The sequence below is a fragment of the Pithys albifrons genome, chromosome 5 (genome assembly GCF_047495875.1).
Source record: "Pithys albifrons albifrons isolate INPA30051 chromosome 5, PitAlb_v1, whole genome shotgun sequence".
NCBI lineage: Eukaryota > Metazoa > Chordata > Aves > Passeriformes > Thamnophilidae > Pithys > Pithys albifrons.
Genome location: NC_092462.1, coordinates 75,426,175 through 75,452,191, shown reverse-complemented (window position 1 = coordinate 75,452,191; position 26,017 = coordinate 75,426,175). Strand labels below are relative to the sequence as shown.

Below are 26,017 nucleotides of genomic sequence, written 5' to 3'. Positions count from 1 at the left end.
TTCTATGATTCCATGATTCCATTCTATGACTGTAAGTCAACCCCCTTACCGTGGCTCAGGGCTCAGAGCAGCCCAAGGGCAAGGCTGCCAGACCACCCAGGCTCCAGGAAAGCTTCCAACCTTCTCTTGCCCTTTTAAAATAAAAAGATCCCATTTAGATGAGTCTTGGGGGCCACAAAACCAGGTTTTCCTACAGAAGGAAGGATTAATAAAAGTACAACAGAAGCATTTATGTTGGAAAAGCCCTTGAAGACCATCAAGTCCAACTGTTTCCAACCATCAAGTCCAACTGTTCCCTCTGCACTGCCAAGGCCACCGTGTCCCAAATGCCACCTCTGCATGGGGATTCAATAAACAAATGGCATCTGGGTGGAGCCTGAGACAGCCAATGAACACACCAAGGCTGACCTACAGATTCCAGGTTGGATTTGCTGTATCTGACGTCTTGGATTGCCTGTGGTGTGTAATAATTTGCATTATTGCATATGCAGGACCAAAGAGCATCTCAGCCTTGTGTGGTCAGGCTGATAAAAGAGCCCTTTGTAGGCTGCACCCAAAGGCCACCCTGGAGGGTGTGACTCACTTCCAAACCAAGGCAGGACGTTGCTGTGGGTCCATCCAGGCATGGCCCATCCTTCAAACAAACCCGGATGGAGCAGAGCAGGTTCGAAAACCTTTGGAGTTTGGATCCCCTCTGTGGGAAATATTGACAAAAGCAGAGGCAAGAAGGGCAGTCCTGGAATCCTGCTGGATTTTTGGCAAAGGAGAGGATGTTTTTGGCCAAAAAAAAGAGGTGATTTGTCTCGTGAGCTGCTTGTGTGGAGATGAACTGCAGCTGCAAAACTGAGCAGAGCTGGGAGGGGTTTCAGTTTGTCTTAGTTTGGGGATTTGGGAGTTTTCTATTTAAAGGCACAAATATCTGTCATCTCCCCTTTTCTGTGTATCTTCATTTTCATACCCTTCACTCCTGGCTTGAACCACAGAGAGGTCGTCACTGGACATTAGGATGAATTCCTTCACTGGAAAGGTGATTAGATATTGGAAAGGGCTGCCCAGGAAGGTGGTTGAATCCCCACCCCTGGAGGTGCCCAAGGCAGGACTGGCCATGGCACTCAGTGCTCTGGGCTGGGGACAAGGTGGGCATTGGGCACAGGGTGGATTTGATGGTCCCAGAGGTCTTTTCCAACCCAAATGATTCTGTGATTCAGAGCAGAGACCCTGCACTAACCTTGGTGGCCACTGGCAGGTCCAGAAGCTCCCCAGTGTAGATGTTTGTGTGTCCAGAGGAGGAGGCAGAGCTGACCAGTCACACCAACTCATGAAACTCTCCTTTCCTCTCATACTTGTGTACACCAGTGGCTGAACTGACCCCACCACAACCAAGGTCAAAGCCTGTTCCTCATGCACTGGAGGCATCTGTGAAGTCAGCAGAGTCACCCAGAGCAACCAGACTGAGCTCTGTGGAACTTCTGAGGCTTTAAAGTTGTGTCACTGTGATTATTTTAAAAACTTGCCCTCACATTAATTCATATTTCACAGGACTTTTTTGGGTGTTTCCCGTGGTGAGTCCTCTGGGGAAATTCCAGCTGTAGAATCATGATCTGGTTTATTTTGTCTTCTCTTCAGTCTCTTGTCATTGTGGCTTCTCAGTCAAAGGAGAGAAGAAGCAGCTTGGCTTTGCCCCAGGCTGGTGTAAATCAGCAGAACATCAGCATGGTCTGAGTCAGCCCTGGATTCACTCAGCTGTGCCAGCTTCTAATTCCCTGGAATTGGGGAGTTCTCCATGGAGAGTGGCATTGCAGGAGAATGGAAATGTGCAGCACAAGGGCAGGATAAAATTCCCAGCTCCCAAAAGCAGATTGAGGAGGGAATGACTGGAGGGGACAGGATGGAGGGGGATGGTGCTGGCTCATGATTTAGAGCCAAGAGACAACTAAGTTTGCAACCAGCATCGGTGGCAAGAGGTTCATCTAGTCCAACAGCTGGTCCACATCAGCCCAGACTTGTAGGAGGTGCAGGAGGCTTGAGGAAACAATGACTTGTGTTCAGTTCTGGGCCCCTCAGTTGAGGAAAGAGATTGAGGGGCTGGAGCGGGGCCAGAGAAGAGCAACGAGGCTGGAGAAGGGACTGGATGTGGCACTGAGTGTCCTCTGAAACACCTCCAGGGACAGAGAATCCACCATGTCTTGATCCAACCCCACTGGGATCACCAGCCCAGGGCACAGAGTGCCAGAGTGATCCCAGTGGGGTTGGATCAAGGGTTGGATTTGATGATCTCAGAGGTCTCTTCCAACCCAACTGAGAAGAGAAGAGCAACGAGGCTGGAGAAGGGAGTGGAGCACAAGTGCTGTGGGGAGAGGCTGAGGGAGCTGGGGGTGTTTAGCCTGGAGAAGAGGAGGCTCAGAGGTGACCTCAGCACTGTCTGGAAGTGCCTGAAGGGAAGTTGTGGCCAGGTGGGGGTTGGTCTCTTCTCCCAGGCACTCAGCAATAGGACAAGGGGGCACGATGGGCTCAAGCTCTGCCAGGGGAAATTGAAGTTGGAGAGCAGCAAAAACTTCTTTGCAGAGAGAGTGCTCAGGCATTGGAATGGGCTGCCCAGAGAGGGGGTGGATTCCCCATCCCTGGAGGTTTTTCAGCTGAGCTTGGCCGTGGCACTGAGTGCCATGATCTGGTAAAGGGACTGGAGTTGGCCCAAGGGTTGGACTTGATGATCTGGGAGGTCTTTTCCAACCCAACTGATTCTATGATTCTATGACTTCTGTTTCCATGAGGTCTGTCCCTGAAAATGCCCCCCAAGAGCTGAAGGAAAACTGGAGTTGGGTGCAGTATGAAATGAGAATTCCAGAGGGGGTGGTTTGGCCACTGATGGCACTCAGGACCTTGAAAGAAAGTGGATTCAGCTCCAGAAAACAGGTTGAAAAGATTGAAACCTCTTTTGGATTGAGGAGCTTCATCCTTACATAGCCAGAGACTTCTGGATTGACTTTTTTCATCATAGGAGGCTCCCTCTGTCCATCTGTGTCCTTCCCTGTGGGATCTGCTCCTGAGCACAGTCAGGCCCTGAGAGAAGATCCCCTTGGCCAGGCAAACCAGCCATGTCCAAACACCTTCATTCTGTGCTCTGGAGTGCCCCAGGTTCCCTTCAAATCCCATAGAAATAACCATCCCATGGCCATCACCTGCCTGGCAGGACATCTGGGGTCTCACAGCTCTGTGTGCAGAACCAAACATCTCCAAGGCCACTTCCCAGCTGGAAAAAAATCCCAAGGCATGGAAAGGTTGAGGGACTTCCAATGTCATTGATAAGGACTAGACCAGGAGGTCTCCTTTGAGGTGCATCCCACCGGGCACTCATCCCACCTCTCCAAAACAGGCTGCTTGTCTTCTCATGGGAATGTGGTGCTCATTTCTGACCCAACACGTGATTGGGTGTAAAGGATTTGGGAAGGGAGGAGGTTCAACAGTGCCAGGACAGCAGATGCCCCTCCCTAAGACAACTTAAAAAGCTGTGTCAGTGTTTATTTGGTGTTTATTTTGGAGACCCTGAGGACAATGGGAGGTCAGCAGAGGTTCCGTGGACCTGCTGATATCTGTGGGGGGAGGAGAGGAGGAATGGGCTGACATTATCTGGGAAGGGTGAGGTAGAACAGCCAAGCAGGCCAGAGGCAGGTGGTGACAGACCCAGAGCAATGTAATTCATTTCCTTTGGTGCTTTCCCATTCTGGTGTGGCCTTCATTTGCATGATTAAAATTATTGATACCCCTCTTGGACAAGATAACAACCTGTAGTGTGGAACTGAGGACACAGATCCTCATCCTTGGGCCAGGCAGGGGCAGGGGGACTTTTTCTTTAGCTGAATGGAAGGTCCAGTTTTCCAGGGTGGAAAACACAATCCCTCAGCACAGAAGGGAGGTATTTCAGCTGTGGTAGACAGACAGTCCTGATGGGTTGCTGAGAAAATGTAAGACTCAAAGCCTTCCTGGGCATGGAAGTGAAAGCTCTTTACTGGAGCATCCACCAGAGCTGAGGTGGATGTCACAAAAACTGGGAATGGGCTCCCTCTCCATGCCTGGGAGATCTCAAACCATTGGATCAGCGGATTAAAGAACTGCTGAAATAATTTGTAGATCTGCAAGGACCTCCCAGGGGCAGAGATTCTGAGGAGTGAAGTTGTTGCAGAGGGGAGGTGGGTGGTGTGGTGGTTCTGCTACCAAAGCTCTTCCAAGAATTTAACCCTCATGAGAAAACCATTTACAGGAGGTGTGGGAAGGATTTGGGGCAGATCCAACCAAGGAGCCAAAGAAAGCAGGTTTTGGAAGAGGAGTGATGAACCTTTGGAAAAAAGTTGTTGGGATGATAACAGGGAACAGATTTCTTTCTGTCTTGAGGTCTTCTTACCAGTGAAGGCTCTTCTCTGGAAAACAGAGGAGACAAAGACAAATTATTGGGGCCATTATCACTGGAAGGGAAGAGGTCAGCTCTGAGGTCACCCCTGACCTTCTGGCTCTGAGCTGGTGGATCCTGCAGCCCCTTTGCTTTCTGCAGGGCCCCTGCCTTGCTCACAAACAGCACTGAGGGGTTTCAGCAGCTCCTTGCTGACCTCAGCACGATGGAGACACTCCCACATCCCTGCTGGGATGCAGGTCCTGGCAGAGGAACAGCCAAGTGCTTCAGACCTTTGCCCTCTTCCTCCCACGGGTGTTTTGGGCTCCAAATGACCTCACATTGACCCAGTTCCAGACTGTGCCCATGAGCCCAGTTCTGATCAGTGACCACATCCACCTTCTGTTCATCTTTCACTCCCACAGTCCCTTAATTGGCCTCATTTATCCCGAAACATCTGCTGACAATTCAACATGAGACCACACAAGAAAGGGAGGTTGGACTCACACCACCATCCTGAAAGGGCCCATCTCCTGTATGTCCAGCAGGATCCTCCTCTGGGGTCATACCAACTCTTCATGGGTGGGTCTGGTCCACAGACAGGCTCATTCCTGTTCCCTCCTGCCTGTCATTTCTTCCTGGTGGTTTGTGTGGTCCTAAATGTGTGTAGCCATCTCTGGTGAGCAGGGACAGCACCCAGGGAAGGGCTGGAGCTGTGCCAGGGCAGGGTCAGCACCCAGGGAAGGGCTGGAGCTGTGCCAGGGCAGGGACAGCACCCAGGGAAGGGCTGGAGCTGTGCCAGGGCAGGGACAGCACCCAGGGAAGGGCTGGAGCTGTGCCAGGGCAGGGACAGCACCCAGGGAAGGGCTGGAGCTGTGCCAGGGCAGGCTCAGGTGGGATTTCAGGGAAAGGCTCTTCCCCCAGAGGGTGGTGGGCACTGCCCAGGCTCCCCAGGGCAGTGGGCACGGCCCCAAGGCTGCCAGAGCTCCAGAAGGGTTGGGATGTTGCTCTGGGGCACAGAGTGGGATTGTTGGGGTGTCTGTGCAGGACCAGGAGTGGGACTGGTGGATGGTCCTGGTGGGTCCCTCCCAGCTCAGGATATTCTCTGATTCTCTGTAGACCAACCTCATCCTGGACCACCCCTGTCTTGTCCCAGGTCCCAGCAGAGCTTCCCAAGGATTGAGACACCTCAGGAAGGCACCTCTGGCTGCCTCTGGATCCCTGAGCTCTGGCTTCAAGATGTGGACAAGCATTGGGATGATGCTCTGGGACACAGGGTGGGATTGTTGGGGTGTCTGTGCAGGCCAGAACTTGGACTGGATGACCCCTGTGGGTCCTTTCAAGCTCAGGATATTTCATATTCTATGACTGTCTTTTCCTGAGCTGCCTCACTCAGGGTTTCCCAGCCTTCACAGAATCACAGAATTCCAGGTTGGAAGTACCTTCCAATCTTCTCCTGCATCACAACCTCTCTGCCACTGAGCAGGTCTCAGGGGGGAAACACTGTGGGAGCCGAGTTCCTCTTTGGGCTCTGGCAGCCTCAGGCTCATCCACAGTTGGAAAAACACTTTGAGGAGGAAAATGACCCTTTGCCATTTTGTTCATCCACACACACCGCCAAGAACTGAGAGAGCTCTGGGGAACACAAGCCTGACCCTATAAGGTGAAAAGCAGCAAAGAACCTGGGCTTGACCACTGATATTGTCCCTGGTGTGCTGGTTTAAAGGTGAACCTGCAGGAGAAATGAACCCAACACCAGAGAGATTATAAGTCACAGTTACAATTTAATATCAATATAACAATAAATGCAATGGCACAAAGAGAAATTGGGTTTAACCCCCAACCCCAGCAGTCTAACCCACCCCCTGGGGCACAAACACAGGGGGGTTTGGTGGCCCCTGTGCTGAGCCCCACGTGGTTCCCCCGAGTCCAAAGGCAAAGGAAGGGACAAACCTGTTGGTGCAGATGATGGCACAGTCTGGGGGAGAGTGGGGGGCTCCTCCTGTCCAGGGTCTGCCCCTCCTCTGGATCCCAGGAGTGGTCCCAGAGGTCCCCAAAGCCCCAGATTGTCTCCCCTCAGGTTTGGGTGGGAGCCTCCAGTGCCTCCCCCAGGACAGGGAGTTCCACACTGGGGGATCTGACTCTGGCAGTCAGGGGGGATTTTGGAATGGTTGCTGGCCCCTGAGCAGAGCTGAACCCTCAGGTGGGTGTGGAGGTGCCAAGGAGTCCCTGCAGGGCAGTTCTCCCAGCTCCTCTGGCAGGCTTCTTTCCCAGCCAGCTCCCAGCCTGAGGGCTCAGCTGTGCCCTGGGCAGCTGCTGCCAATGGGCCCTTGGGAGGAGTTGGTGGGCAATGAATGGAGGGTGGAGAATGCCCAGCTTTGGTCACCCCCACCCAGGGATAAACTGGTCCCGCCTGCTGAACTGGGACACCTGGTTAGGTCCCAAACAGCTCTGGATGACTTTCCATCATGTGCTGGAGGAAGGGGGAGCTCACAGGTGGTCGCTGGCACAGTTTGCTGTTGTCCTCAGCAGGCTGAGAGCAGCTCAGTGAGATGTGTGGGGCAGAAAAGGGTTAGTGGAGCAACCAATGCCACTCCAGGGGGGCTGTGATTGGCTGGGCTTTGTGGAGTTTCAAGCTTTGTGATGATTAAAATCTGATTAAACACTGAACCTCTCTAAAGTGAATTAAATAGAGAGCAGGGAAGGGAGATCAACCACACTCTCACCTGCATTGATTAGATGATAGAAAATGCGATTTCCCTTTAAAGGTTCTGTTGATTTAAGTGTCTGGAATTCACTGAAGTGCAGTAGAGGTTTTAATAGTACAGATGTTCCCTGGTCAATCTTCATAATCAATTTTCTTTGGTGCTCTTCTCTTGCATTTCCCGTCATAATCATCCTCCCCCAGCTCTCCTTGGTGAGTAATTCTGAATTCCAGGCTTGTTTGGGACCTGCTGACCTTCCCCCCACTCCCACTATGAAACCTGTGAATAATCATTGCAAGTGTGTCATAAATAATGGCAGTAATTCAATTTTCAGATTCTGCTCCTGGGGAAGTCTTCCTTTACAAGGATAAAAGAAGCCTTCCAGTAAATTCCTAGACCTTTGCATGGATTCAGTTGTCCTGAATTGCAGGATCATTCCTTCCAGCAAAACTCAGCTTTGCTTATTTAAGCTGAGACTGGAAACAGATTCCCAGCCCAGAAACAGTGAGGGCAGGAGGAGAAAGTTCAGCCCAAAGGCTCCAAACTCACTTAATAACTTCTTATTATTTCATTTCCTCCCATCCCTTGGGATCTCTGGGATGGAAGGAACAGGTAATTGCTGTAGCTCCAGGTGAGGACATCAGGACTGAGGATGTTGGTCCCTTCCCTGAGGTCTCAGAGGAGTTGTTTCCTGGTGTTTGTAGCAGGTGGCACTGCTACACTTTGCTGCTGAGCTGAGGTGGGACAGCCCAGCCCACCCAAAGCACAGTCTGGCTCTGACTGGCTCCAGAAGCTTCACTGAGCCCCCACCACAGGCCAGAAGACTTCTCTTTAACCACCTCCCCTGGACAAGGATGTTGGTGGTCTCTGCTCTGGCCACATTTGACTCCTGGGACTTCCCCAACTCTCCCTCTGTTTCAGTGAACCTTCAGCACTTGTTCCTGCAGGATCAGCATTAAACTCCAAGGGTTGTATCCCCCCAGTTCCACATGTCAGGCTCCAGCTGAGCTGCTGCCCTTCCTCATGTGGTGCTCCCAAAATGTGCACAGTTCCCACAGGAATGTGTCCTGTCTGTTCATGTCTCTGGTATCTTGGAGCATCCCAAGTGGCACTAACCCCCCACAGGTGACCAGTGAGCTCCTCTGGTGACACAGAAACATGGACATCGAGCTCAGGGGGACCACCAAAGGACTGGACAACAATTATCATGGAGTGATGGAATGGTTTGTGTTGGAAGGGGCTCTAAAGCTCATCCAGTGCCACCCCCTGCCATGGGCAGGAACACCTTCCATTTTTCCAGGTTGCTTCAAGCCCTGTCCAGCCTGGCCTTGACTTCCTCCTTCCTCTCTACAGCCCTTACATGACAAAGAATCAAACCTTTGCTTTATATTCTATACTTTATATTTTATTTTTTTAACACACTGCCCTCATTGTGCATGATCTGCCCATTTCTGCCCAACTCAGCAGCTCTGGGGGAAACCAGTTTGTCACCTCAGTTTTGGACCCACCCCAAGACGTGACCCACTTGTCTTCTGCCTTTCTCTCACCCCATTTCCCCCCTTTTTCCTTATTCTGTGGCCTCCACGCGGTTTTATGCCTTTTATTGCTCACAGTTCCCTGGATGAAATATCTCTCCCTCTGCCCCTTTTATGAAGTGTGTTTGGAAGGACCTGCCAAGGCTGCTCAGATCTCTCAGTGCAGCTTCTCAGCACCCTAAATATTCCATGAGGTACAAACACAAGGCTTGCACTGCTTCCAAAAGCTCATTTTTCACCCAAGGTGGATGATTAAAAGAGTAACTGTGGGTCTAACTCTCCCTGATGTTCCGGCCAGAGGAGATCTATGTGGTGAGAACCACTCCTGGAAAAAGGGGTGTTAATGCCCAGACTGGAGTTGTTCCATGGCTGTGTTGGTACAGAATGTTCCATCGTGATGGTTTGGGATGGGAAGGGTGGATTTCAGCTCCTTCAGGATTCTCCCAGTCTGTGAATCCTTTTACAAGCCTCAATGCCCCTTTGATGTGGAGTTTTGTTTATTCCAATAGAAGCTCTCATGGTTTTGCCTTTTTGCTTTCCTCCCTTTTCCCTTCCATGACCTCCAAGCCCCCGTTTGCTGTTTGTCTGTCCCATTGTCCTGTGAGGGTGATCCCTAAACTCCCCTGGAGTCACTGAAGGCATGGAAATGATTCCAGAGGGTCACTACAACATCTGCCTGAAGGGAAGTTGTGGCCAGGTGGGGGTTGGTCTCTTCTCCCAGGCACTCAGCAATAGGACAAGGGGGCACGATGGGCTCAAGCTCTGCCAGGGGAAATTGAAGTTGGAGAGCAGCAAAAACTTCTTTGCAGAGAGAGTGCTCAGGGATTGGAATGGGCTGCCCAGAGAGGGGGTGGATTCCCCATCCCTGGAGGTTTTTCAGCTGAGCTTGGCCGTGGCACTGAGTGCCATGATCAGGCAAAGGGACTGGAGTTGGACCAAGGATTGGATTTGATGATCTCGGAGGTCTTTTCCAACCCAATCCATTCTATGATTCTATAAAATCATCTCCTTGGAGGACACTCAGGCCTCCTTGGTCAATAAAATGCCCCTGTTTAAGCAGAGCTGGGGGTCTGTTGAGGTGGGAAGGGGCAGGTTTTCCTCTCACTCCATGCAAGTGTCACCGAGGTGAGCGAGAGCAGAGACAGATGCAGGGCCTGGAGAAGAGGAGGCTCAGAGGTGACCTCAGCACTGTCTGGAAGTGCCTGAAGGGAAGTTCTGGCCAGGTGGGAGTTGGTCTCTTCTCCCAGGCACTCAGCAATAGGACAAGGGGGCACGATGGGCTCAAGATCTGCCAGGGGAAATTGAAGTTGGAGAGCAGAAAAACTTCTTTGTAAAGAGAGTGCTCAGGCATTGGAATGGGCTGCCCAGAGAGGGGGTGGATTCCCCATCCCTGGAGGTTTTTCAGCTGAGCTTGGCCGTGGCACTGAGTGCCATGATCAGGCAAAGGGACTGGAGTTGGCCCAAGGGTTGGACTTGATGATCTGGGAGGTCTTTTCCAACCCAATCCATTCTAGGATTCTATGAAATCATCTCCTTGGAGGACACTCAGGCCTCCTTGGTCAATAAAATGCCCCTGTTTAAGCAGAGCTGGGGGTCTGTTGAGGTGGGAAGGGGCAGGTTTTCCTCTCGGTCCGTGCAAGTGTCACTGAAGTGAGCGAGAGCAGAGACAGATGCAGGGCCTGGAGAAGAGGAGGCTCAGAGGTGACCTCAGCACTGTCTGGAACTGCCTGAAGGGAAGTTGTGGCCAGCTGGGGGTTGGTCTCTTCTCCCAGGCACTCAGCAATAGGACAAGGGGGCACGATGGGCTCAAGCTCTGCCAGGGGAAATTGAAGTTGGAGAGCAGAAAAACCTTCTTTGCAGAGAGAGTGCTCAGGCATTGGAATGGGCTGCCCAGAGAGGGGGTGGATTCCCCATCCCTGGAGGTTTTTCAGCTGAGCTTGGCCGTGGCACTGAGTGCCATGATCTGGTAAAGGGACTGGAGTTGGACCGAGGGTTGGACTTGATGATCTGGGAGGTCTTTTCCAACCCAATCCATTCTGTGATTCTAATTTAGGCTCCTGTCTGGATTTCCTAACCCTCACTCAGCCCTATGTTGCCCATCACTCTTCAGTGATGCTGTAACATAAATTATTTACCTTTATATACACATATTACATTTCAGTACATGGATATAGAGAGGTTCACACCTAAATTCCAGCATTCATCTCTCACTGCCTTTTCTCTTCCTCACCTCAACTTTTCCCCATTTTTTCCAGCTCGTTTTCCTCCTCTGACCTCACTTTCTGCCTTATTCATCCTTACTTATGCTTTGGGCTTGCAAACTGCAGCCTTCACATCTAATATTTAGTGTCAGGAGCAAAAAGAGGGCAGTGAGAGAAGAGAAACGATGATGGATTGATGCAGTGACCTGTGGCTGGTACCCACATGGACACAATTTTGTCTCTGAACCCAAGGTCACCTGGAAAAGTGTCACTGGAGGACATATATTGGAACCCTGTGGCTGTGGAGAGGCAGGACAAGGATCTCTGGGCTTGGGGTTTAATCATCATTAATCTTCATAAAACTTCAGGAGGGTTTGGCTTCTGTTTGAAGGAATTCTGTGACTTGCAGAGGGAACAGAGGCTTGTTTAGTGCCAAATTTCATCTTAAAGCAGGGAATGCAAACAGAATTCTGTGTGATTAAAACTGCTTCAGCCCTTGCAAGGAAAGCCAAAAAAGGGCCTTTTTATTCACCAACTAATCATGTATTTAAAAAAAAAAAAAGAAAGTTAATGGAACAAAAATGAACTGACTCACAGAAAAAGGGGTCACAGTTTCTGGCTGACACAGGGCTGGGATCTCCATCGTGGCAGGGCAGGGCACAACAAGCTGGCATTTAAGTGCTTTAAAGAGGTGCATTAAGGAGAGAGTTGATTGGTAAATGACCCTCTAAAAAGAGGGGAGAGTCTGTTCTGTCCTTCAGTTGTTTTGGCCCATCTTGGCTGCTCTTGTGTTTTACAGGCAAAACTGGGAGGGGTTTCCATGCTTGGTGGTACCTGATGATGTGGAGGGTGGAGGAAAATGTTGAAACCACTGAAGGCACCACCCAAGTGCTGTCCATTTCTGCCCACAGTTGGTCTGGCAGCAGTTCAGACTCACCACTCAGGACTCCTCTGATCCACCAAGTGCCAGAGATCAAACAAAGGAAATGTGATTTTCTCCTTCCTTCTCTCCAGCGAGAAGCGTGACCTGGAAACGCCTCCTGGCCCTGCTGACCCAACACCACTGACAGGTTTTTAGGGCTCTTTGATGCAGTTGGCACCACAACCCCTCCAGAGAGCTCCATGTGCTGCAAACTCCACCTTTGAAGGCATTGCCCTTATTTTGTTCCTGGCAGGAGAAGACAAGGGGATGGTTTGTGCTGGTCTGGAGACAAAGGAAGGGGCAGAGGGAACAAAGAGGCTCAGCTTGTCCTGGAACAGCAGCTCCTTCAGATCTCAGAATCACAGAATTCCAGACTATTCTGAGCTGGAAGGGACCCACAAGGATCGAGTCCAACTCTTCAGTCAATGGCCCACACAGGGGGTTGAACCCATGACCTTGGCGTTATTACAGCCAAGTTTTAACCAACTCTGGCAGGGATGGCAAAGGAGGACACCCTTCTGCTGCTTGGTGGGAGTGTCAGAGTTTGGGGGGAGCCAGGGGGTGACAACAGAGCTTCAGGAGCTGGGACAGGACGTGGTGAGGCAGGAGGAGCTGCTCAGGCAGTGCTGGACACCTCTCATTGCTGAGCAAATTCCTTCTCACCTTTCATCCCCCACCAGAGGAGGGTTATCTGTCACTGTCCACTTCTGAAACGTTTTGTTTCCATGTTCAAGTGCTCTGATCTTTCTTCACAGCCTTCATCTTCAACTCCACAAATCCTGTTCTTTTTCAGCCTTTTCTCATCATGAAAACCATTTAGGATTTTAATAAAACTCCTCTGGAATCCTTTCATGTTCCTTAACGTGTGTTATCACATCAAAAGGTGGACTCCAGCTCCAGCTCCAGCCTCACTGGGGCTGAGAAGGGCAGGATAATTCTGATTAAAATGTGCCACTCACGTCCCAGAGCTCGTGTTTTCATCCTGTTTCTTGTCCCTGCTCAGTCTGTGCCCACCTCTCACCCCCTCCCATCCCATCCTCCCATTCCCAGGGTTTGCTTTTCCCTTCTCTCCTTTCACCCTCCCATCACCCAGTGCCACTTTTGCTCCTGGTCAGTGCCATCCTCCTGATTTCAGACACTGCCTTGAAGAGATCCAGAGAATTTTGGATTCCAGTCCTGTCCTGCCCGTGGCTTGTGACCCTCCTCCTCATCTTCTGCCAGCCACAAATTACAGACAACTATTCTCTGTTCCATCACCAGAGTCATTATGAGAATATTGAACAGTCCCAGGCTGGGGACAGACTCTTGAGGACCTTCTGAGGCTGAAATTGGTGCCTGTGCTGCTCCTCCTGGAGCTCTGTGTTGATGAGCGCCCACTTTGCCCTGATTGCTCAGAGGCCACTCCTGTGGTCACCTCACATGGACTTGTGCCAGAAATCCTGCAGAGGTCACAGCACACACGTCCCCCCTTTCCTCCCTGGCCTTTCTTATCCACGTGATTGGTCTTATCTGGTTCTTCTGCTTCTTTACAAAGGGTGTTTCTTTGCCCTCTCCTTTGGGGCCTCATTCCTCGTAAGAATTGGAAAGATAAAGATGTTATTTTTCTGACATTTCTTGTAGTTGATACCCAGAGACTCCCTGAGAGATTCCTGGGAGGACACATTTCTGGATAAGGAATGAGGGGAAATGGATTTTAAAGCAATATTTGAAGGGAAAAATCTCTTACTCTCTGGAGACTGTGATGGGGTATGACAGAAGCAGCCTGGTGAGATTCTGAAGGTCTTGCCCCAAAGGGTCCTGGGTCCTCAAATTGCTTTATCTCCTTGGGGGTCCTAAAATTGCTTTATCTCCTTGGAAGTGCTGCCCATCCCATCCTTTATCTCTTGAAAGTTCTGCCCATCCCATCCTGTATCTCTTGGAAATTCTGCCCATCCCATCCTTTATCCCTTTGGAAATTCTGCCCATCCCATCCTTTATCTCTTGGAAGTGCTGCCCATCCCATCCTTTATCTCTTGGAAGTGCTGCCCATCCCATCCTGTATCTCTTGGAAATTCTGCCCATCCCTTCCTTTATCTCTTGGAAGTGCTGCCCATCCCATCCTTTATCTCTTGGAAGTGCTGCCCATCCTATCCTTTATCCCCTTGGAAGTGCTGCCCATCCCTCCTTTATCTCTTGGAAGTGCTGCCCATCCTATCCTTTATCCCCTTGGAAGTGCTGCCCATCCCGTCCTGTATCTCCTTGGAAGTTCTGCCCATCCCATCCTTTATCTCTTGAAGGTTCTTCCCACCTCATCATCCACCACTTGGGCCCCAGCAGAAATTCAAGGTCTTGTTCCTCATTATGTTAGAGGGAAGATCCCATGCCATGGATGCCAGATCCATTTCTATTCCCAATTTAGGAGGCATCACCTGTCCATCAGTGGATCACCAGCACAACTATCCCTCTCCTCACCCTCAGACTTGCTCCATCAACTCCTTTTGGTCAGCAGCTCCTCCACAGGAACAGACTGAAACCAGATGGAAACACGTCTGACTCTTTTCATTTTCCTCCTGCTGTCAATCCTTTTTCAGGTTTGTCTTTAAAGAATGGGAAACACTGGGAGGTGTCAGGAGAAGGAAAGGGAGATACTGAGAAGTGCAGACCAGGGCAGAGGAATCCTGGGATTAACGAGGGACAAGTTCAGCTAAAACTTCAATAAACTGAAAATAAACTCCACCAGCACTGCAGGTGGGTCACAGGCAAGTGAGAGGTGAGATCCTGATTTATGAGTAAGGTCATTAGAAGATGGAATATAGTTAAAAATCATTAAAAAAGGAAAAACAAACCAGTGTTGAGATGTCTTTAATGGCATTGGCATCAAGGCATGGAAATCTGTGCTGTCACATCCCAAGCCCTCAGAGCTTCACCCTCCAGAGATGTTCACGAGGAGGAAATTCAGGGCAGGGCTTGGACTGTCTGCAAACCCTGCAAAGAACTGTTAAAAATAGAAGCCACTGCACTATCCCTGCCCCTGGGAACTGCAGGCAGGAAGGACAAGTCCCTCAGACCGAGACTGGATCCCAAACAAGCCCAGAGGAATATTCAGAGAGAATATTTCCCCTCGTGTTCTGGAGGCAGTGGCTGGAGAAGTGTCTTCCTTGATCCCATCATCTGCCCCTCTTGGCTCCCTTTCCAACGCCCCTGATGGGAGATGCTCCTTGGACAAATTTCCCCCCTGGGTTTTTAACTTTGCTCCAAAGGCTTTTGACAGGGAAATGCAGGAATTGTTTGAAGGAAAAGAGGGCATTGCAACCCACAGAGTCCTGAAAAATTGAGGGGGGACAGAAAAAAAGGGTCAGAAAATGGGGCATGGCCAAAGAAATCTGATTTAAAATCTGAAATGTGGGATATTTGGGAGGAAGGATGAATGAATTGACACCACACAGACTCTGACCAAAGCCAGGTGATCACAGAAATGCTGATTTTCCAGAAAAGAAGGATTTGCAGAGTTGGGCTCCTGGAATTAAAGGAGAGGACTGTTCTTTCTGGGATGTTGTGCAGGAGGACTCCAAATGAGATGTGTGGGAGTTTGGAGAGTTTGGAAAGCCAAAGAGAGGAGAAAGCAAACCCTGGAGTTTGAACAAGTTGTGCCACAGGATCATGGAAGAATTTGGGGTTTGAAGAGACCTTTAGAAGATCATCCAAGTCCAAACCCCTGCAGTGAAGAGGGACAGGTTCCATTGGATCACCTTCCTCAGGTCCAACCTGACCTTAAATGTTTCACCTGAAGATGAACCCCCTGGGCAGTAAATCCCTCTGGAAATGACTCAGGACAGTGTGACTGGTGGAGTTGGGGTTCTGGAAACAGCCTCTTCATGTGTTGGGGGATGTCTTTGCTGCAGGAGATGTTGAAGGAGAACATCCAGGTGGGGCAAATGGATCCCAGCAAGAAACGGAGCTCAGATTCCTTGTTCCTAAAGGGAAAGCTCATCCACCTGTGAGGAGGCAGGAGGGGGTTAAGCTCTCCTGTCCCAGCTGCATCCATGGAGTTTGAGGAGTGTGGCCACCAGGAAAACTGGGAACAGGCACTTCCTGAGAGTGTTTCAGTGTGTGGACAGCAGGAAAACTGGGAACAGGCACCTCCTGAGAGTGTTTCTGTACACCAGGAAAACTGGGAACAGGCACTTCCTGAGGGTGTTTGAGGAGTGTGGACAGCAGGAAAACTGGGAACAGGCACCTCCTGAGAGCATTTGAAGTGTCTGTTCCTGAAGAATACTTGGAAGAACAGCACAATCCGTGCAGGTCTGGTGGGAGAGACTCATCCCAGACAGGAACAAACTCCTGGAGGCCACGTGGAAGAGAAGACTTTGCAGAGAACTCCTGACAGTGCCTGCGGCAGAAAGTTTGGGAATTACATTTCAATCCAGATCAGAACTTTTGGGAAGTTTTCCAGAGCCAGAAATTAGTGGTGAGTTAGAAATTAGAGAGAGTGTTTGAGGAGTGTGGACATCAGGAAAACTGGGAACAGGCACCTCCTGAGGGTGTTTGAGGAGTGTGGCCACCAGGAAAACTGGGAACAGGCACTTCCTGAGAGTGTTTGAGGAGTGTGGACAGCAGGAAAACTGGGAACAGGCACCTCCTGAGGGTGTTTGAGGAGTGTGGCCACCAGGAAAACTGGGAACAGGCACCTCCTGAGAGTGTTTGAGGAGTGTGGACAGCAGGAAAACTGGGAACAGGCACTTCCTGAGAGTGTTTGAGGAGTGTGGACAGCAGGAAAACTGGGAACAGGCACCTCCTGAGGGTGTTTGAGGAGTGTGGACAGCAGGAAAACTGGGAACAGGCACCTCCTGAGGGTGTATGAAGTGTCTATTCCTGAAGAAAACTTGGAAGAACAGGGCAAGCCATCGAAGTCTGGTGGGAGAGACTCATCCCAGACAGGAGGAACAAACTCCTGGAGGCCACGTGGAAGAGAAGACTATGCAGGGATCTCCTGACAGTGCCTGTGGGAGAAGGTTTGGGAATTACATTTCAATCCAGATCAGAACTTTTGGGAAATGTTCCAGAGGCAGAAATTGTTGGCCCTGCACCCCTGAGATGTTCTGCAGGGCCTGGGAGATCCTGAAAAATGCATTATATTGGCCACAAACGATCAGAGGGACCAAGAAGGTGGATCAGTGGAGAAATGTGAGATCTGCCAATAGTTTCTGCCATGGAGAGGTAAAATAAAGATGTTGGATTGGATGTGGTGACCTGTTGGATTATCCAGGACATTCTGAGACTACATCTTTAGAGATTCTTTATTCAATTATCCTGTAAAAACAATCAGCCTTTATTTGGCCACAAATGGTCATTGTTCCCACATCATTCCATGCTTCATTGACAGGACTTTGCAAGTTTTGAAGAGCTGGTGAGTGCCAGAATTCTTCAGTCAAGTGACTTGAAGCAAAGCGGCACTAAAAGGAGTTGAAAAGTCACAGATAGTTAATTTTATCTGTGTATAAAACCATCCCAGGCACTGAGGGGGATGTGGATCTCACTCTGCTGGACCTGAGGCTGCCTCTGAGGCACTGATTGTTCCTACCTGAGGTTTGGCTGGCAGAGCTGAGAATGAGAATGCTTGGTGTGGAATTGGTGGGAGACAAATAAATTGGTTCATCTTTTCAGGTTTTATCAAAGCCAGAGTGCCCTTTGACTCCTTGGGAAATGGCTGAGGGATCCAGGGCTGTCAAAGGAAAATTGGGGGTTCCTGAGTTTGTCTCTGATGTCTAAAACCCAACTCACTTGAGCTCTCTTTGGCTTTCATTTCACTCTTGTGGCCATCACATTTCACTCTCTTTTGGCACTGTAAGTGCTCACAGGGCACAGGAGATCCTACTGAAGGTGCCAGAGGGCAATGGGATGGGGTTGGGGGCAACCAGCCTGGAGAAGGGAAGGCTTTGGAGAGACCTTCCAGCTCCTTCCATTGCCTAAAGGGGCTCCAGGAGAGCTGGAGAGAGACTTGGGATAAGGCCTGGAGGGACAGGACACAGGGAATGGCTTCCCACTGCCAGAGGGCAGGGATGGATGGGATATTGGGAAGGAATTGGTGGGTGGGAGGGTGGGCAGGCCCTGGCACAGGTTGGGCAGAGAAGCTGTGGCTGCCCCATCCCTGGGAGTGCCCAAGGCCAGGTTGGAGCACCCTGGGCTGGTGGGAGGTGTCCCTGCCCATGGCAAGGGGTGGGATGAGATGGGCTCTGAGGTCCCAACCCAACCCAACCCATTCCATGATCCTGGAGCCCCTCTGGGCTGAAGCCAGGCTGGGAGAGCTGGGGGGGGGGTCACCTGGAGAAGAGAAGGCTCCAGGGACACCTGAGAGCCCCTGGCAGGGCCTGAAGGGGCTCCAGGAGAGCTGGAGAGGGACTGGGGACAAGGCCTGGAGGGACAGGACACAGGGAATGACTTCCCACTGCCAGAGGGCAGGGATGGGTGGGATACTGGGAAGGAATTGGTGGGTGGGAGGGTGGGCAGGCCCTGGCACAGGTTGGGCAGAGAAGCTGTGGCTGCCCCATCCCTGGGACTGTCCAAGACTAGGTTGGACAGGGCTTGGAGCAGCCTGGGCTGGTGGGAGGTGTCCCTGCCCATGGCAGTGGTGGCACTGGATGATTTTGGGGTCCCTTCCACCCCAAACCATTCCATGATTCTGTGATTCCTTGGCTTGCTTACTAACATTCCTGTCACAGCAGGGGTCTTGACCTGCAGGAGATCTGAAGTTTTCAGGCTTCTCTGAAGGTATTTGGGTGTCTGTAGAAATCTGTGATAAGCTGGAAGACAGATCAGAGGAATGTGTTTCCTCCTGGATTTGATTTCCACACCATGAGTGAATTCTCCTCTGCGTGGATCAGTTATCAGAGGGGAAGGGAACACTTGGGGAATGTCACTGTTTTTATTTGCATTTCCCCAGCACCTGTACAGTCCTACTCAGAGCAAATATGGACAAAAGACCTGAAAGGAAGGGCAGAGAGGTCAGAGCTGGAGGCAGGAGGAGTCAGGCAGCACATTTTTAGTGCCTGCTCAGGACACACAGCACGTTGTTGGCCTGAACTCTCCAGCGTTGCTTTGACACCCTCAAATTTCAACTTCCTGAGGTGCTCCCAGCCAAGGCCACCCCCCCCAGTGCTGGCTGGGAAGGGTCACCAGGGAAAGGAGAGCAGTTTGAAGTGTGGGATTTCACTCTGTGTGTGTGTGTTGTGTTTGTAAAACCACCAATGTCCACAGAGATCTGGTGGTGTCCTCCTCAGGTGGGATCCTCTCCTCTGGTCACACCTTGAGTGTTGTGTTCAGTTCTGGGCCCCTCAGTTGAGGAAAGATATTGAGGAGCTGGAGCGGGGCCAGAGAAGAGCAACGAGGCTGGAGAAGGGACTGGAGGTGGCACTGAGTGTCCTCTGAAACACCTGCAGGGACAGAGAATCCACCATGTCTTGATCCAACCCCACTGGGATCACCAGCCCAGGGCACAGAGTGCCAGAGTGATCCCAGTGGGGTTGGATCAAGGGTTGAACTTGTTGATCTCAGAGGTCTCTTCCAACCCAAGTGAGAAGAGAAGAGCAAGGAGGCTGGAGAAGGGAGTGGAGCACAAGTGCTGTGGGGAGAGGCTGAGGGAGCTGGGGGTGTTTAGCCTGGAGAAGAGAAGGCTTAGAGGTGACCTCAGCACTGTCTGGAAGTGCCTGAAGGGAAGTTGTGGCCAGGTGGGGGTTGGTCTCTTCTCCCAGGCACTCAGCAATAGGACAAGGGGGCACGATGGGCTCAAGCTCTGCCAGGGGAGGTTTAGGTTGGATATCAGGAAGAAGTTCTTTCCCAAGAGAGTGCTCAGGTATTGGAATGGCCTGCCCAGAGAGGGGGTGGATTCCCCATCCCTGGAGGTTTTTCAGCTGAGCTTGGCCGTGGCACTGAGTGCCATGATCTGGTAAAGGGACTGGAGTTGGACCAAGGGTTGGACTGGATGATCTCAGAGGTCTTTTCCAACCCAATCCATTCTAGGATTCTTTGGTCCAGCAAACAGCAAAGCAGCCATGAAAGGGGTCATGGTGTGGGAGACCTGGATGTGCACCAAGCTCAGGGCAAGACAGAGGGATGGGAACTTTGAAATCCCAGAGGGGATTTCTGGTCACCAGGACATCCAGGTGGCAGCTCTGAGTTGTGGGTAAGGTGTGTGGCCTCTCCTGGGGGGATCTGTTCTCAAGCAGATTTTGGGGAAGGCCCGGAGGTGTTTATTGGAACTGCTCTGCACATCCTGCCACTATTCCAGCAGCAAATGGGAAAGGGAATCTGAGCTGTGCGCAAGAGTTTGTTCCTTACGTTATCCTGAGCATTTGGCTGTAAAATTAGGGCATGAAAACACTCTCCAGACAAGGTCCAGCAGGGACCACCAGGATTTCCCCCCCTGGCCCCCTCCGTGCAGTACTCTTGGTTTATGGATATTTGGGAAATGCTTGGAATATTTCTGTAAGGTTCTTTCTCCATTATCTTTCACTCCGGGACAACTGTGGGTAACAACTTGTCGCTGACAGTTCTGGGGAAGCTGAAATTCCAGTTGTCTGTGAGAAAAAAACAAAATCTTTAATTTGGGGCTTGATTTAATTTGCCCCAGCCTGAGAGGGTTGTCCAGTGATGGCCATTTCCAGCAGTTGGACACAGAAGGAAGGGGTGGTGCCCACTTGGTGTTGAGACCCTGTTTCTACAGGTGAGTCTCACACCAGCACAGATGCAAATATTCCTTGCAATGAACCCTTGACATGAAATATGTGCTGGTTGGAAGACCAGCTCTGGCATAATGAGGGGCTGGAGCGGGGCCAGAGAAGAGCAACGAGGCTGGAGAAGGGAGTGGAGCACAAGTGCTGTGGGGAGAGGCTGAGGGAGCTGGGGGTGTTCAGCCTGGAGAAGAGGAGGCTCAGAGGTGACCTCAGCACTGTCTGGAAGTGCCTGAAGGGAAGTTCTGGCCAGGTGGGGGTTGGTCTCTTCTCCCAGGCACTCAGCAATAGGACAAGGGGGCACGATGGGCTCAAGCTCTGCCAGGGGAAATTGAAGTTGGAGAGCAGCAAAAACTTCTTTGCAGAGAGAGTGCTCAGGCATTGGAATGGGCTGCCCAGAGAGGGGGTGGATTCCCCATCCCTGGAGGTTTTTCAGCTGAGCTTGGCCGTGGCACTGAGTGCCATGATCTGGTAAAGGGACTGGAGTTGGCCCGAGGGTTGGACTTGATGATCTGGGAGGTCTTTTCCAACCCAATCCATTCTGTGATTCTGTGAAATCATCTCCTTGGAGGACACTCAGACCTCCTTGGTCAGCAAAATGCCCCTGTTTAAGCAGAGCTGGGGGTCTGTTGAGGTGGGAAGGGGCAGGTTTTCCTCTCACTCCGTGCATGTGTCACCGAGGTGAGCAAGAGCAGAGACAGATGCAGGGACCGGGATGTGAAAACAAACTCCTCGCTCCATCTGCGCACCGTAAACAGCGGGAAATGAGGAGCGAGGGAGGAATAAAACTCCAGACAAATGGGCTTTTAAAGGGAGCAGAGGGAGCTGCTGCGCTGCTGTTGGAAAAGCAGAGGCAGGGCCAGCCCAGCCTGGGGCACATCCTGATTCCTTCATTCAGGGAGTGAAAGAGAAAAGAGACCAAAAAAACCCCAGTTTTGTGAAATTTCTAATTCTGCTTTTCAAAATGTTGTTTGAACAGCAGGAAGTGCTGGAGCCACTTTGTTCTGGTACAAATTGTCTAATAATTATAGAAACTGTACCATGGGTTAGAAGTCATACATTAAACTGAGACATTTCAATAGGATGAAATGGTGAAGATCCAAGATTTTGGAAAGTTAGAGCCAAGATTTTATAAGTTTGACAGGTCATGGCACTGAACAAAGAAAAGGCAAAAGTCCAACAGTGATGAAGATGCTTCAAGACCACCCAAGGGATGAAGTCAGGAGACCACCCCCCAAATTCCAAGCCAAAAGGAAAGTTCCACCCACGATTTCACCCAGGAATTAATATGGAAATCAGGCGGTAACGATGAACTTAAGACTATAAATGGCTCATTTTACACAAATAAATTCGGCAAGTTTTTGCCCAGAATGAACTGGCTTTGCCTCCAAAATTGTCAATAAATACCTTGTTGCTATTAGAATGCAAAACTTTCTCTTAGCAGTTATTTTTTGTGGCGTTTTCGCTTATCAGGAAGGACGAAAATCCCGTGGCACAACATCCACAGGGAGCTATTTTGGAAGGCAAAGCCAAAAAGGCCACTCCATCTTCGGCAGAGAAGACCCGATATTGCTCTTGTCCTGCCTGGTTAGGAGGCACCATCCATTTTCTAACTCACGGAGATTTATTTCTTTTTTCCCCCCAAGAGGAACTCTCTTAATGTTGCATAAAATGACTCGCTCGGGCGGTGTGAGGAGGGAAATTTGGTGTTCTGTTGTCTCAGTCGCAAAGACATCACGGACAATAAAAACCCCCGGAATGATTTGGGGGTTAAATGAGGCAATCCAGGTCATTTGTGATGCTCGAGCACCTCTGGCATAAAGTGTGAATGGGGGTGTTTTCTACTGGGGGTTTGGGCTGTAAATATTCCCCCCTGGCCTTTGTTCTGGGAAGCCTCAACCTGAGGATGTATTTACTTAGAATTTCGCAGGGAAATTTCTCCAATGGTCGATGTGCTTGATTTATTGCAAGTGGGATCCCGGAGTGTTTTACAGCTTTTACAGGCTTGGTTGTGTTTATAACCATCCTGGGGAGTATCTTCTGCAATTCATGTAGCGGAGAAGGGAAAGCAAGGTCGTAATTTCTGGTTTAACCTACTTTTCCAGCAGCTGACAGGACACTGACAAAGTCATCTCCTCCAGAATGCAACCTGGCAGTGCTTTATCTTCTTCCAGAGGAGGTTCTCTGGAGAAAGCCAAAGTAAAATAAGCTGAGCACTTTTTATCTTTGCTTCTATGGATTCTGCTCTGATGTGTTCTCCGACTCATTTTATGGAGCTCAGTGAAATTGCAGCCCAAATGCTGTTTCAGGGGAACTCATTCCTTGTTTTCGGAGTTCTTCAATATATGACAGCCCAAGGCAGAGTTTCCTGCATGCTGGAAATAATTTCTCTCTTCACATTTGGCAGCTCCAAACAAGCCTTGAGTGCTGAATAAACCAGGTCTATGAATAAATCAGGGGTAGGAGAACTCGAATTCGAGGTGTCGTGAGGTTTGAAATACCTGAGAGCCTGAGGTTGGCCATGAGGCACTTGGAAACAGTCTGGAGTTTGAGAAAAGGTTTTGCATTTCAGATGCCATTGGGATATTTAGGAGGAAACCTGGTGGGTTCACCCAAAGTTTGGAATGAACACAAGTGAAATATCTGAACTCCAACTGTTGTTTTCTGCTGTAGTCATGAACAGCTCCTTCCCAGCAAACACCCTAAGACTGCTGGGGGAGGAGAAATGGATATCCTGAGAGAGGGGCAGGAATTAAGGGCAGGCACTGAGCTCTGCTTTGTGGGGACCAGGGACAGCAACCAGGGAAGGGCTGGAGCTGTGCCAGGGCAGGGACAGCACCCAGGGAAGGGCTGGAGCTGTGCCAGGGCAGGGGCAGCACCCAGGGAAGGGCTGGAGCTGTGCCAGGGCAGGGGCAGCACCCAGGGAAGGGCTGGAGCTGTGCCAGGGCAAGGACAGGACACAGGGAAGGGCTGGAGCTGTGCCAGGGCAGGGACAGCACCCAGGGAAGGGCTAGAGCTGTGCCAGGGCAAGGACAGCACCCAGGGAAGGGCTGGAGCTGTGCCAGGGCAGGGACAGCACCCAGGGAAGGGCTGGAGCTGTGCCAGGGCAGGCTCAGGTGGGATTTCAGGGAAAGGCTCTTCCCCCAGAGGGTGGTGGGCACTGCCCAGGCTCCCCAGGCCACCGGGCACGGCCCCAAGGCTGCCAGAGCTCCAGGAGGGTTGGGATGATGCTCTGGGGCACAGGGTGGGATTGTTGGGGTGTCTGTGCAGGGCCAGCGGTTGGACTGGATGATCCTGGTGGATCCCTCCCAGCTCAGGATATTCTGTGATTCCCTGCGGACCAACCTCATCCTGGACCACCCCTGTCTTGTCCCAGGTCCCAGCAGAGCTTCCCAAGGATTGAGACACCTCAGGAAGGCACCTCTGGCTGCCTCTGGATCCCTGAGCTTTGGCTTCAAGATGTGGACAAACATTGGGATGATGCTCTGGGGCACAGGGTGGGATTGCTGGGGTGTCTGTGCAGGGCCAGGCGTTGGACTGGATGGTCCTGGTGGGTCCCTCCCAGCTAAGACTGTTCCATTCTTGCACTCCCCTCACAGAAGGCATGGCAGAAGCCGTGGGCTCCAGCAGGGACTGCCTCCAGGCGGGCGAGTTGTGCACCACCGACCCCGTGTGCAGCGCCAAGTTCCGCACCCTGCGCCAGTGCATCGCCGGCAACGGCGCCAACAAGCTGGGCCCTGGCGCCAAGAGCCAGTGCCAGAGCACCGTGAGCGCCCTGCTCTCCAGCCAGCTCTATGGCTGCAAGTGCAAGAGGGGCATGAAGAAGGAGAAGCACTGCCTGAGTGTCTACTGGAGCATCCACCACACCCTCATGGAAGGTCAGTGGCACAGGGCACTGGGGGTCTGCCCAAGGTGAGGGTAATAATGGGGCTTTCTGCAGAGCTCCACAGCTCCAACCTGGCTGAGAAAGGAGGTTTTCCCCTGTTTCCTCTCAGGACCTAATGATAGGACCCAGGACATGGCTGGAGCTGTGCCAGGGCAGGCTCAGGTGGGATCTCAGGGAAAGGCTCTTCCCCCAGAGGGTGGTGGGCACTGCCCAGGCTCCCCAGGGCAGTGGGCACGGCCCCAAGGCTGCCAGAGCTCCAGGAGGGTTGGGATGATCCTCTGGGGCACAGGGTGGGATTGTTGGGGTGTCTGTGCAGGGCCAGGAGTGGGACTGGATGGTCCTTGGGGGTCCCTTCCCACTCAGCGTATTCCGTGATTCTCTGTGGACCAACCTCACCCTGGACCACCCCTGTCTTGTCCCAGGTCCCAGCAGAGCTTCCCAAGGATTGAGCCACCTCAGGAAGGCACCTCTGGCTGCCTCTGGATCCCTGAGCTCTGGCTTCAAGATGTGGACAAACATTGGGATGATGCTCAGGGGCACAGGGTGGGATTGTTGGGGTGTCTGTGCAGAGCCAGAACTTGGACTGGATGATCCTTGGATGGTCCCTTCCAGCTCAAAATGTTCTATAATTTTACTGCCCCCCAGTATTGACATTTTGGGCAAAGCAATTCTGAAAATCTGAGACACCTCCTGCCTTTTCTTTTTTTTTTTTTTTATTTTAACTTTGCCTCTTTTTTTCTGACATTCCCAATATACCTTGAGGTCTTTTCCTGGGAAACTGCACAGCTTGTTTTTCATCTGAATATGTTAACCAAGACCATGACTACATAAAGCACAGACACTAAGGGAAAAACAGCATCAGCTTAAAAAAAATCACTCTCTTGGAGTCTCTCACATGCACCAGTGTCTTTGGGTTAGTGAAGATTTGGGGCTGGTGACATCAAGCTGGAATTTAAAGTGTTCCCAGAGCCAGTTTTCAGTAAGTTTGGATTTTGACGGGTTTTAAGAGTCATCATAAAATTGCACCTCGGTGGCCGTAACTCTTCCTTGTCAGGCTGGGGAGTATTTTATGCACCATGAAAATTGAAGTGGGGAATAAAACAGACCCTTCCAGGCATGGGCTGTGAAAGAGATTAATAAAACTCTGCTGGCTGCAACCTGGAAGGGAAAGGGCAGGGGGGAGAGCACAGGCCAGAAGGCCAAGGAAAACAAAGAGGATGGAGATGACAATGCTCAGGCTTTCTGGAGTGGGAAGTGGTTGGGAATGGGAAGTGGTTGATCAAGTTCCTGGAAAGCTTTGACCTCAGCACCTTCCAGGATCCAATTTGTCCCATAGTTATGTGTTGGAGGAATTTGTTTCCATTGATTGGTCTCTTCTCTCAGGCAACCAACAGTAGGACAAGAGGGCACAGCTTAAGCTCTGCCAGGGGAGGTTTAGGTTGGATATCAGGAGGAAATTCTTTGCAGAGAGAGTGCTCAGGCACTGGAATGGGCTGCCCAGAGAGGGGGTGGATTCCCCATCCCTGGAGCTGTTTAAGGTGAGACTGGATGTGGCTCTCAGTGCCATGATCTGGTAATCAAGGTGGGGTTGGATTAAGGGTTGGACTTGATGATTTCAGAGGTCTCTTCCAACCCAACTGATTCTATGATTCTATGAAGTGAAGCCTGGGGAAGAGGTG

The 26,017-nt window shown here is 51.1% G+C and overlaps 1 protein-coding gene across 1 annotated transcript in view; it reads left to right on the top strand.

Annotated features, from left to right (window-relative positions):
• Window positions 1–26,017, top strand: part of GFRA4 (GDNF family receptor alpha 4) — a 76,674-nt gene that overhangs the window by 31,248 nt on the left and 19,409 nt on the right. Inside the window, exon 2 of the mRNA XM_071555271.1 lies at window positions 24,052–24,330. Within this exon, the coding sequence (XP_071411372.1) occupies window positions 24,052–24,330 (279 nt within the window). The remainder of the gene's footprint in view (window positions 1–24,051; window positions 24,331–26,017) is intronic.